The 11,095-nt window shown below is 50.0% G+C and overlaps 3 protein-coding genes across 4 annotated transcripts; 2 read left to right on the forward strand and 1 right to left on the reverse strand.

Annotated features, from left to right (window-relative positions):
• The first annotated feature begins 3,696 nt into the window (after nucleotides 1-3,696).
• Nucleotides 3,697-4,549, forward strand: LOC131216529 (probable prefoldin subunit 6). Its single transcript, XM_058211038.1, has 3 exons — nucleotides 3,697-3,829; nucleotides 3,898-3,998; nucleotides 4,085-4,549. Exons 1-3 carry the CDS (start codon nucleotides 3,757-3,759, stop codon nucleotides 4,286-4,288), a joined length of 378 nt encoding a protein of 125 aa, XP_058067021.1. The 5' UTR covers nucleotides 3,697-3,756; the 3' UTR covers nucleotides 4,289-4,549.
• A 153-nt stretch (nucleotides 4,550-4,702) lies between these two features.
• LOC131206274 (GATOR complex protein NPRL3) lies at nucleotides 4,703-6,839 on the forward strand. 2 transcript variants are annotated; one of them, XM_058198769.1, is made up of 3 exons: nucleotides 4,703-4,895; nucleotides 4,962-5,488; nucleotides 5,550-6,839. In XM_058198769.1, the coding sequence occupies exons 1-3, from the start codon at nucleotides 4,703-4,705 to the stop codon at nucleotides 6,810-6,812; spliced, it is 1,983 nt and encodes a 660-aa protein (XP_058054752.1). In that variant the 3' UTR covers nucleotides 6,813-6,839. The 2 variants fall into 2 exon arrangements, with proteins under 2 accessions (XP_058054752.1, XP_058054751.1); XM_058198768.1 differs by having other exon boundaries at nucleotides 4,703-5,488.
• On the reverse strand, nucleotides 6,837-8,719 carry LOC131206275 (uncharacterized). The gene is made up of 4 exons (XM_058198770.1): nucleotides 8,382-8,719; nucleotides 8,016-8,144; nucleotides 7,414-7,942; nucleotides 6,837-7,355 (listed from the first exon to the last, which is right to left on the reverse strand). Exons 1-4 carry the CDS (start codon nucleotides 8,399-8,401, stop codon nucleotides 6,984-6,986), a joined length of 1,050 nt encoding a protein of 349 aa, XP_058054753.1. The 5' UTR covers nucleotides 8,402-8,719; the 3' UTR covers nucleotides 6,837-6,983.
• Nucleotides 8,720-11,095: the final 2,376 nt, after the last annotated feature.

Raw genomic sequence — 11,095 nt, forward strand, 5'->3', positions numbered from 1 at the left:
GCGAACGATCACACCGGGGGGGGAAGTCAGGCGCCGGCCACCATCCCAGCCAGCCTTGCCCCCCCACCTATGAAGGTTGCGCACAGAACGAGCGGCAGGCCCGGATTCTTCTTCTCGATTCTCGCTTCCGGCCGTCCGGCCATTTGTCGCGATCGACCCCAACACGTCCAAACGGAACGAACCAATCCGTTCCTTCGATTCCGTCGTCCTTCCTGAAGGTAAAAAAGCGCCGAACTGCAAACTGTAAAAACGGCAAACTGCGGACCACGAGTCGTAAAATGTAACCCTCCGCGCGCCGGTTCTGTATTTTCTTCGCCCCTTTCTGTGCTGTGGCCCCCCCCGCCGTTGCATAATCAGCGACGACGACACGACAGCTCACTCACGTGCTCCGGCGGCGGCGGCGGCGGCGAAGACTGGGGCGCTCTGCGGTGCGCTACGGAATTAGTGTGAAGCCGGCCGCGGGACGGTTGCTGCTTCTTTTCGGTGCCTCTAGGCGCTTGAGCGCTCTGTTGGAGCCAGTTTCGTCTTCCATCTTCAATGTCACAATGGCACAGCAAAAGCACATTAAAGGATGGTTAGCGAGTTGGCTGCAACCTCTCGCACCTTCTGTCTTGCGGGACCAACGCAAGGTTAAAGCAGGCCGGGGAGCAACGACGAACCCGTCTCGCTGATCGTCGTCCTTGTCGTCGCGCACTCTGATCGAGTACGCAAAAATGCACAGTTTCCCCCGAAAAAAACACTTCACGGAACCGAAAAGGAAACAGTGCGAGAACGGTTACAATGCCACAACATGGGGGCACAAAGAAAACGGACGACTCGCCGTGGTGGTGCCTTGGTGGTGCTGTGCACCACATTCTTGTCGGAGGGAACCGAGACGATGGCAGGTCGCGCCGCAGCAAACGGTAGTAAAACGGTTTCAGTTCGTTTTTCACAAGACACTTTTAGTTCGCCTGCACCTTCTCTTTCCGTCTCGTTTCTGCCTGCAGCACGCATTCACGAGCAAACTGCAGCGGGTTGCCAAAAATGTGCATCTGCACTTTCGCAGCAAGTGGCGGGGGGGTTTAGGTGGGGTGCCCGATGTGCAGCAGCGTGCACATTACAATGCGAATGAGGCACTCGATGGTCTGACGGTGCGTTGCCTTCCGGTCTGGCGAAGGGATCCGTCTTCTCTCTCTCTTCCCGTCGAGAGAGAGAGAGTGGAACTTTCCGTCATCCGATGTCACACGAAGGACGAAGGAAACCCATCCAAGGCATACTTTTGGGGGGTTTGTGTTTTGTTTCACCAAACTCTTTCTCTCTTTCTCTGGGATACACCAAGAAGATTAGCCTCTATCTCTCTCTCCCTCTGGCCCTTATTTATGGATGCCGGCTGTGTCGGAAGGGGCCACCCGCTATTCTTAGGCAGCATAAAACACTGACCAAATCACAACATCAAAAAGCAGGCGCTGCGAGAGCGTAACAACAAACTAACTTTTCTCGAAGCGAAGGAAAGCGAGTTTATGCGGGAAAAGCGCCGTTCGCCGGTCGAGTGTCGAGTGTCCAACCAACCAGCAGAGAGAGGTTATAACGGTAAAAGAAAATGAGAGAGAGAGAGAGAGCGGGCACGTTTATGCATGAGATCAGCTGTTATGTAACCATAGCCGTGTCGCGCCGGGAAAATGCACCGCCGCCAACCACCGTAAACCCACACTCTTTCTCTCTCTCTCTCTGACACACAAGCCCTTGGCGCCCCCTGATGGGGGGCTACCGTTGCCTAGCATTGCCCCCCTGCCGAGCATATGTCAACCCCCCGCTGGCGTTGCGAGGCACCAGAACAATCAGCAGCACCAAGGAACTTCTGTTTCGTTACGAAGAAAAATGAAAATCAGCGGCCGATTGTGCAATATTTCGTCACACGGGGGCTAATTTCGCGAATACGCAAGGTCCACCCAAACGTTATTAAACTTGTTGTTTTCGCAACCACAAAACAAACGGCCCGAGGTCTGATGATGAAATCCCACGCTGTTGGGCCACTGGTGTGCTGAGCGAAGAACGAACGGATTCACGGTGTGATAAGAGGCAGCAGCACGGATCTCCTAATCATCGTCGTCCCGTCGGGCCCCCCGTCTAATCTGAGCATCAAAACAACCGCAACCACATCACCGCTTCCCAGGAAGTTCCTGCGGCACCGAGGGCCGCTTCCTTTCGGTGCTGCATTTTGGGTGGTTACGAGTCTATTTGGTTAGTTTCACAACATTTGTCCTCTGGAACCGTTCCAAAGGGCACTCGCTGTTACCGTCCTCTGTCCGAGCGCGAGAATTTCACAAGCTTTGGAAAATCGATTTCCCAACCGGCCGCCGCTTTTACTGGGCTCCTTCTCTCGCTCTCTCTCTCGGGCCCGTCATCTTCCGGTTGCACCGGCACACCACCGGAAGTGGTACCCGGGGCGAGATTATACATTTTCCGCAGGTTACACCATTGCTCCAACGAATGTACGGAATTCTGGGACGATACCGAATTCCGTCACAACACATTGCCCCGCTGAAGATTATACAATCCTTTCGTCCACCGCGTCTCCCGCGGGAATGCTTCCGGCGGTGAGTTCTTCGCACTTTTATTCCGCCGCGAGTGAGCGAGAGAGACAGAGAGAGCTTCTTACTACTAATCAGCCCACTAATAAAGCGGCAAATATTAGCGGGCACGAGCAAAACTAACAAACGTTACAGCACAATCCTTCTTTACCGCGACGCACTTGCGGCAACATTGTGTCTAAAGTGTAAACTCCTGTCAAAACGTTCTCTGCTGGCCGGTACACTAAAAAAGGGGGGTAAGAAAACGGGTTCGCAGTGGATGCGTTACCTAGCGCGGAACGTGAACACTACCGAGCACTATCTCGTCGATCGCGGTTTCGCGATTTCGCGTTCGAATCTGGGCGATAGTAACCGGGAACTGGCCGATGTTGCTCTGGCGTGAACCGCGAGACCGCGAGTCTCTCGTCTTGGTCGGCGCTCTCGCCCTTTCCGTTATCTAACAGCTTAAGCTCAAATTCTGTGATTCTGCGGTTAGAAGAGAATGCATCGCTCGTTCGGCAACAGGCTCTCTCTCCTTCTCGCCGGAGAGACTGTCTCTCTTTTCTCAACGGCCACTCTCTCTCTCTTGATTGAAGTGCATCGACTCTCCGCCAAACGGTGCATAGTGCAACTGCATCGTTCCGTGTGCACCGTTTTGTGCAATGCAGCGCCAGCGGGCGGTTGGTTCATTTTACTCCAATCATTTGAAAATTATTTTTTGTGATGCTCTTCAATTGCTGTTCATTTATGTTTGACAGTTACGAAATGAGCCGTTACTAAATTACTAAATCAGTTGTATGAAACAACCGTAAAGCCCTGTCCAAACGCGTTTCCTCGACCACTGTAACCTCTTCGCACGTTCTTTTTTCGTTTTTTAACCGAAAAGCACAATGTTTTTTAAAGTTTTTTAACCGAAAAGCAAAACCTAAGGCTTCCATGGCTGTTTCCATAATACTGACAACGGTAGATCCGTTGCAAATCGTTATGAAAAATCGTAGCGTGTGGACAGGGCTTAACTCAACTTTATATTAGTTTACCCGTTTTTTTCAAAATCATCCTGCGCACGTTGTACACACTTTGGTCGGGGAAAGTGAGTCGTTGCAAAAATGCTGGCAGCACTGCGTGTGTCAAATCGGTGTGTCAAATCCACAAAACACACGAGACGAAACAAAGTTTTTGTTGTGCTGCGCCGAGATTTTCCACAAAAATGGATAAGGAAACCGCCGTGCTGCAACGCAAGCTCGATTCGGAGCTGAAACACTTCAGAGATTCCCAGAAAGGTAGGCAAGACCCGCGCCCAAACATTGCCTGTGTCGAAACTACCGGTTCCGTTTTTCGCCTTTTATAGAATTCTCGAAGCTCATGCAAACACAGCAGCAGCTCGATGGACAATATCTAGAGAACAAAAGTATTCTGGAGGAGCTTCAGATGCTCAAACCAACCAACACGGTACGTGCACCGCACGGGGCTGTTGCCCACAGCTCGTGCGCCAGATGGTCGCTCTTCAATGTGGTTCCTTTTCCCTCCCGCCGCAGGTTTACAAGCTGTATGGCCCGGTGCTGGTGAAACAAGAGCTGGACGAAAGCAAACAGAATGTCGCGAAACGTATCGAGTACATTACGAAAGAGCTCAAACGCTGCTCGGAAAATATTAACCAGCTCGAGCAAAAGCAGGACAAATACCGTGCGAATCTTCAGAAGCTCCAGCAACAGTACCATAGCCAGATGGCGAAACCTTAATGCGGTCGGCGCCTCCACCACGCTTTCATGTCCAGGGATTAGCATCCGTCACGTGCTTCATTGAACCAACGCGTCCGTTGCTAATACCGTTGCTCCGTTGCTGCTTCTCGATGGTCCCTGTTTGGCGAATGTGGGTCATGTATTGATTTAACTTCGATTAAGTTTGCTACGGTAACGATGGAATTCCTGAGTTGCAATTATGTTAGTCTCAAGCGAGATCGACATTCGGAGACGACTAATAAATAAAATGCTTCAACAATTCGTTAGCTGAGTAGCGGAATTTCTTATTTTGCGAGAAATTCAACATTGACGAACGCTTTGTTTACGTTCAAATTGCGAGCTCGCTGGCAACACTGTCGAATGTTGTCACACGGTGCAATCAAAACACGCGGCAGCTCTTATCAGTTGAGAACGATGGAAGTCAATCCGCTGAGCATAATTCTGGTTAAATCGGACAGTAAGGGCGACCGATTGCTATTTCGCTATCCGTACAATTTGCCGCAACAGTTCCAGACGGCTGTCATACCTACCAGGAAAACACCCTATTCGCTGATCAACACCGGCGACGATATCTTGCAAAATGTGCCTCCAACGAATATTTGCTACGGTAAGGAACATGATCATGAGACTGTGTACCTGCCAATTAACAACTCTTGCCGGCGTTTCGGTGCAGACCAACTTTACGGGATTTCCGACAAAGACCTTGCAACACTGTTCGCGGTCAAGTCGGAGCTGTGCAATCAAAAGTTCGAGCTCAAGGTAAACGATGTCCGGTTCGTATCGCATCCGACCCTGCTCCCCGGGAACGAACAAAAGTCTTCCTACGTGCAGGTCAACGTCGTTTTTGCACTGCATGCCTCGGCCAGCTATTCCGTCGTCCGGTGCTACTACGAGCTCAGCAAACGCATCGGTATGGCACTGATCTACGAAGAGCGTCGCGACAGTTACTTTACACGCGAAATCAAAACAATGGTTGCTGTGATGGACGAAAACAGTGCACTTCAAGAAGCTCTCGAACAACCGAGCGGACCACCAGCCGGAACCGGTGGCCCCAGTGGACCAGGCGGAGTAGCCGGGACAGGCCCGGTGGCGACCAGTGGCCAAACGACAGTGACGAGCGCAGCAGCGGCCGCTAACACGGCCGTCAGTGTATTTGATACGATACTCAAGAACACCACGCTGGCACCATTTATTAAAACCGTACGTAAGCAGATCAACAGGTAGGATCGTTTCCATAAATCGTACTTGATAATCATTTCAGATTTATCACGATCTGTGCACAACCGGGGTGCTGAATGTGACCATGAATCAAACGGTCACACTGTGCTTCTGCTTGCCGCAGAAGGCGCATCAATTTCACAAAAAAGGGATCATGGTTGAGCCAGAAACGATTGACCGGTGCCTGGAGGCACTGAAACCATACCATGGCATGCTGCTTCTGGTTGACCCGTCCGAGCTGTTCGATTGCGTTCCACCATCGGGTGCCAACATGCTGCTGCAATTGATCGAAGTTTACAATCCTCTTAAAAGTTTACAAAATATGGCCTCCGATGCAGAGCTACTGATCGACTACGTCTATCAGATCGTGGGACACCTCGTTTACTGGGCGAAAGCGACTATTATCTACCCTTTGTGTGAAACGAACGTGTACGTAATTGCACCCGACGCGCAGCTCAACATTCACTCGAATCTGCCGGACAAATTTGCGACCAAGTTTCCGGGCATGTCGCTGTTCGAAGTGATAAGTGACTTTTCACTCCCCACTTCCATCGGACATCTGACAACGCCGCTGCAGCATCCCGCTCGCCAGGGCCGATTGGCGCAAATGGTGTTGTGGATGCTGCAGCACCACCTGTTGATGCAACTACACACGTACGTGCAGTTTGTGGCCAATCTTGATGGCATCGAAGGAACGGACGGACCGATGGAGGGATCACCACAGAAAGATATCCGGGACCGAGATCCAACGAATGTCCCGGCCATTGGCGGTGTGCTGCTGTACGGCAGTTCTGCACCAAGCGGCTCAACGAGTCAACCACTCGCCGTCCCATTCCCGAATCGGAAACACTCACTGAGTGAAGATCGGTACGCGGACAGTCTGTCGGAAGGGCTGATCGCGACACCGGCAGCATCGAATACGCGACCCTCTTCAGCAAGCCATCGGTCGAGCGTTGGCGGTGGACTGCAGACTGCATCGAGCACCGATAACGATGAAAGCATCGCCTCGATCGACGATGATGATGACAAACTGCGACGATTACTGGCGGCTTTCCCCGAGCCGGACCGGACAGCCGTAGCACGTGTTCCTGCCGCATCGAGTCCGGAAGACCTAGCGCTGATGGTGCGCTTGTGGCAGGCCGGATACTTCAAGGGCGAACACCACCTGGAGGAGATCATGTACTTTGAGAATCTTCGCCGATCGCAGCTACTTCAGCTGGTCGACAAGTTCCGTGAGGTGCTAATTATCTACGAAACAGAAGATCCCGCCATAGCTTCGCTCTATACGGAACAGGCCAATGTGTAAGCAATAGAATGGCCAATTGAATTGGCAAATGGAACAATACCGTGTCGTATTGAATTCACTTTTCGTTTAATTTCGCCCTTCAGCGGCATATTGTAGTAGAAATTTTTTTTTGGTGTGCGTCCAGCCGGCCGGTGCGTTTCATTCGATACGCTTCGGTCTGGCTTCAGTAAGCTATGCCGATCGGAACGTTGGTTCCCCCTCGAAGGTGCAGCCGGATCGCTTGATGATTTCGCCTGCTGCCCAAATACCGCACTCGATGCACGTGTCCAGGGAGCGGTGCTGTACGAACTGCGCCAGGAAGCCACCCACAAAAGCATCACCCGCACCGTTAGTGTCGACAATTTCGTCGGCAGTCAACTTGCTGACCGGAAATTCTCGTACGCAACCGTCAGCAAATAGCAGCACTGGATCACTTCCCTGCGTGAAAATGACCACTCGCTTCTTATCCCCGCCGCGTGTATACCGCCAGTCCGTGAGCTGTTTCCCGATGCTGACCAGGTCTTCATCGCCATTCAGGAGCACTTTGCCTAGCGCTTTCGCTTCCTACGATGTTTCAACTCGCTGTTATTTAAAACTCGGTCCGGGTTTTCCGGGATCTTACCGTTTCGTTTCCAAACAGCACGTCGATTAGGGGAAGAACTTCTTCGAGATTATCTTTGTAGAACATCGGCACGAACGGTGCGCTGAGATTCATGAGGAACGTGCGGGTACGACTCGTAAGCAACGTTCGGCACAGATACTGTACACTCTCGAAACTGGCGGTAAAGAAAAAACCGGACACATACACGTACTCGGTCTGGTTCAGGAGTTCGACGTTCGATGGCTGCTCCAAGGCTTCGCGACTAAAATCGTTTGCCGCCGCCAGATTGGCGCACAGACTACGCTGCGTTCCGGTGATTAGCACAGCGCACGTTCCGGTCGGATTCTTACTGGATCGCTGATACTGTGCATTCACACCCTGCATTTGCATTTGCTTCTCGAGAATGCGGCCATACTCGTCTTTGCCAATGCAACCGAAAAACAGGGAAACCTGTGGTCGCCGCAATATCCATTGAGCGACACGGAATGAGTTCTGCACACTACCTCCGGCAATGTACTCGGCGTCGTACTGCTCCACCAGTTCCTGATAGCTGCAAAGCAGTACAATCACAATAGCCAATGATTCCGTGGTGCAAAAAACAGTGAGATAGGGCTAAACCTTACAGTGACATGTGTTTGTCTTCGGCCAGAATAGCATCGTTGGGCTTAAGCTCGTACTTCTTTAGCAGCTCCTCATTCACCACGGCTGAAATGTCGAGCAGCGGGTTGCCAAGGCCCACAATCAGATTATCCCTAGCGGAAGTGGAGTAGACAGATAAAGGCTGTTAGTTGAGCTAGTTAACAACAGGGTCCGTCGTTTTACACAGCAAGAAAACAACGAACGAAGGGGGCTCACCGCGGTTCGAAGGCCTTGACCCTCGTTATCTTCAATCAAAACATTTCACCGTACCCCGTGCTCACCCTGCCTGGAGAGGCATGGACAAAATTGCAACGGTGAACGTTCGAGATTCGTCCGCCTCATGAACATACCTAAGTGATGGTGAGTCCATGGTGATTATGTAAAGATGAGCTCAACGGCACCAACGAAAGCGATTCGAATACGCTACAATTTAACAGTGCACTTAACATTCGCCGCGTGTACGAACGATGAGAAAATATTCACAAGCGCACTCTTAGGCAACTTTGTTACACGCCGGCGAATAAAAACATTCGATAGGGCTATTAATAAACCACTCGCAACGGGCTCTGGTTACATCGACAAAAAGCTGTCCGCGCCAACCGGCAATCACGCCGGCGGAAACTAGAAACTAACAAACTAACGGAAAACAATTCGCTCCTCGAGTCTCGACTGACCGGATGAAAACACATGCTCGCGACTGTCAAAAACCAAAACAGGATCCTTAGTACGAAAGAGTAAAAGAAACAGACCGAGAGGGTAAGTGAGAGAGAAGTTATGTTGCATTTACAACCTGTAGTGCGAAACTTCAAGTGCAACCCAAAGGATTTTAGGGAAATTTAAAGTAATTACGATTTTTCTATGAATACTAGTTCTCTCTTTTCAGCACGCTCAACGTAAATAAGAAAAATTAAAGGAGAAATGGATCAATAAATATAGAATACTCTTTGAAGACACAACCGGGATGAATTTGATCGTAGCGTATCTTCCGGTTTAAAAAAAAAAGTATTTAAATTTCCATTTCGCCACAACAAATGTTATACAGATACTGAATTCGCTCCTCCGAAAAGCTTCGTAAATAAATTTTGAATTCCATTTCAATTACATGTTATAACATAACAAGCGTGTTCTTCGGTTTGCTTGCGAATTCCAGGAAATTTACAAAGCCAAACTTGCTGACCACATTTAACGATGGATTTTTTTTATCCACCATCTTGGTAAATTTATTAATTAAATAAGTGATTTTTTTGAATTAAAAAGAACATATTTTATTTTGCTAAATTGATTTAACTTGCCCTCAATAGATGGCACTTTTCACATTTTTCTCAGTTACAGTATGTGACAAAAGTCGTCGTATGTCGACCGTATGTCGACGGTATGTCGACAGTATGTCGTCGACGGTCGAGAAAATTGCCACAAGCAGAAGACGAACACAGAAGAAGCAGCAGCAAGATCAGAGAAAGAGTATTATAAGTTTTCCCTCGCTAGCGTGCAACTGAATTGAGAAAGAATTGAGTTAATCGGTGCTAGCAAAATGTGGTGCCAGTGAAGGTGTTGGATTTGTGCGTTTCACCGCGGGGAAAGGGCTTTTTTCCGCGCGCAGTGTGGAGGCACAGCAGCAGTAGCAGTGTGCTTGGGAAGAGGAAGAGAACCCAACATCGACACACACCGACCGAATCATCCGAAAGTGGCCGCAACAGCAGCAAAGTTGTTGCGGGCACCAGCAGTGGCTGGCCAAAACGTGAGTATCGCTTTTCCCATGATTCTTTCTCCACGCAACCATCGTGTCACTTCGTCGGCGAGAGAGACTGCGTTACAGGGGGAAAACCATCCAAATAGCCCCATGAGAGGGCCGGGGGCACACACAAAAAACGATAGGGCAAAAATGTGCTGCTGGCCGATTTTATTCGCGCGTCGATATCGTTCTTCGCATCGCAGCCAGCATCCCCAGTCGAAAGGGTAATATTCCGCGTGCCCGACGTGCGAGCGTGTGCCTATGCGTGTGTATGTGTGTGCGTGTATTGGCAGTGCAAGGCGAGGAAGGAAGTCCGAGTAACAGCGAAAATAGTCGAACGGAGCGCGAGGAGTGATGAATGGCAGGAAAAATCAGTGAAACGGCGGAACTTTGGCCCTTGCACACTGCGAGTGCGCGCCTGCGTGTGTGCGTGTTTATGTGCGCGACCGGTGGTGGTGTGCGGCGTAGCAGAAGGGTAGAAAAGGTGGTATGAATACACAGTAGCCATTGCCATACTAGCTCCTATTGCTGCAACGCTTTGAATGGCAAAAGAGGCGGCGAATGGAATGGGTGCGGCGGACTAGCTCTTCGTCGGTGGCATCGATTGGTGTGTTTTTTCGCCGAAACTGGCATATTTGTCGGTTTCTCTGAAAGCGATTGTTGCGAAACCCGTAAAAGCAAAGACTCGTTTCAATCAGATGCAGTTTGTGTTTTTTGTTTTACGGGGCTCAGGTTGCTTAGATTTAGTATTTTTACTCCGCTTGTTGTGCTGCATCTCTGTACACACGGACACATACGAACACGCACGCACACCTATGCATTTGCACTGTCGACGGCTGCCAGTGGCGCCCTCTAGGCATACCCCACAAACTAACTGTGTGGGATAGTGTGTGTGCGTTTTGCATCCTGAAACTTGATGTCTGCTTCTAAATGCCTAAAAATGATCCGAAATTTAAGCGAAGGGAAAAAAATACGCTCGAATGGGGAGTGGAAAATATATATTTTTTCGACTAATTCGACGATTAGTTCTTCGTGGGGTGCTTAGAAGGCGACACCATTCAAATCGTGCTTCTGCAACTGCTGTGCGTATTGTATATTTGAATGTTTCCACTCAACACAAAAATAGTGCATCATAGTTTATTGGCTGTTCGATGTCTTGGATTTTTTTTGCTGTACCCATATATTTTCATAGGCGATCAGTCCGTGGCCACCGACCGGTCACAATGTAATGTTTATTTGTATTTTTGTAGGGCCGTCGTTAGGAGTCAAGCGCCTCTCATATTGGCCTACTATGAGCACAACGATACGATCGAAACAAGATACGGCAGTGAT

Source organism: Anopheles bellator, chromosome 1, assembly GCF_943735745.2.
Source record: "Anopheles bellator chromosome 1, idAnoBellAS_SP24_06.2, whole genome shotgun sequence".
NCBI lineage: Eukaryota > Metazoa > Arthropoda > Insecta > Diptera > Culicidae > Anopheles > Anopheles bellator.

Excerpts from the sequence above, each read along its gene's own strand:
- LOC131206274 (XM_058198768.1), top strand. The coding sequence starts at position 4,703 with ATGGAAGTCAATCCGCTGAGCATAATTCTGGTTAAATCGGACAGTAAG. Across the intron at positions 5,489-5,549 it reads TGGCACCATTTATTAAAACC|ATTTATCACGATCTGTGCAC; the intron begins GTACGTAAGCAG and ends TAATCATTTCAG.
- LOC131206275 (XM_058198770.1), bottom strand. The coding sequence starts at position 8,401 with ATGGACTCACCATCACTTAG. Across the intron at positions 7,943-8,015 it reads GAAGACAAACACATGTCACT|CTATCAGGAACTGGTGGAGC; the intron begins GTAAGGTTTAGC and ends ACTGCTTTGCAG. Across the intron at positions 7,356-7,413 it reads TGCTGTTTGGAAACGAAACG|GAAGCGAAAGCGCTAGGCAA; the intron begins GTAAGATCCCGG and ends GAAACATCGTAG.
- LOC131216529 (XM_058211038.1), top strand. The coding sequence starts at position 3,757 with ATGGATAAGGAAACCGCCGTGCTGCAACGCAAGCTCGATTCGGAGCTG. Across the intron at positions 3,830-3,897 it reads CTTCAGAGATTCCCAGAAAG|AATTCTCGAAGCTCATGCAA; the intron begins GTAGGCAAGACC and ends CGCCTTTTATAG. Across the intron at positions 3,999-4,084 it reads TGCTCAAACCAACCAACACG|GTTTACAAGCTGTATGGCCC; the intron begins GTACGTGCACCG and ends CTCCCGCCGCAG.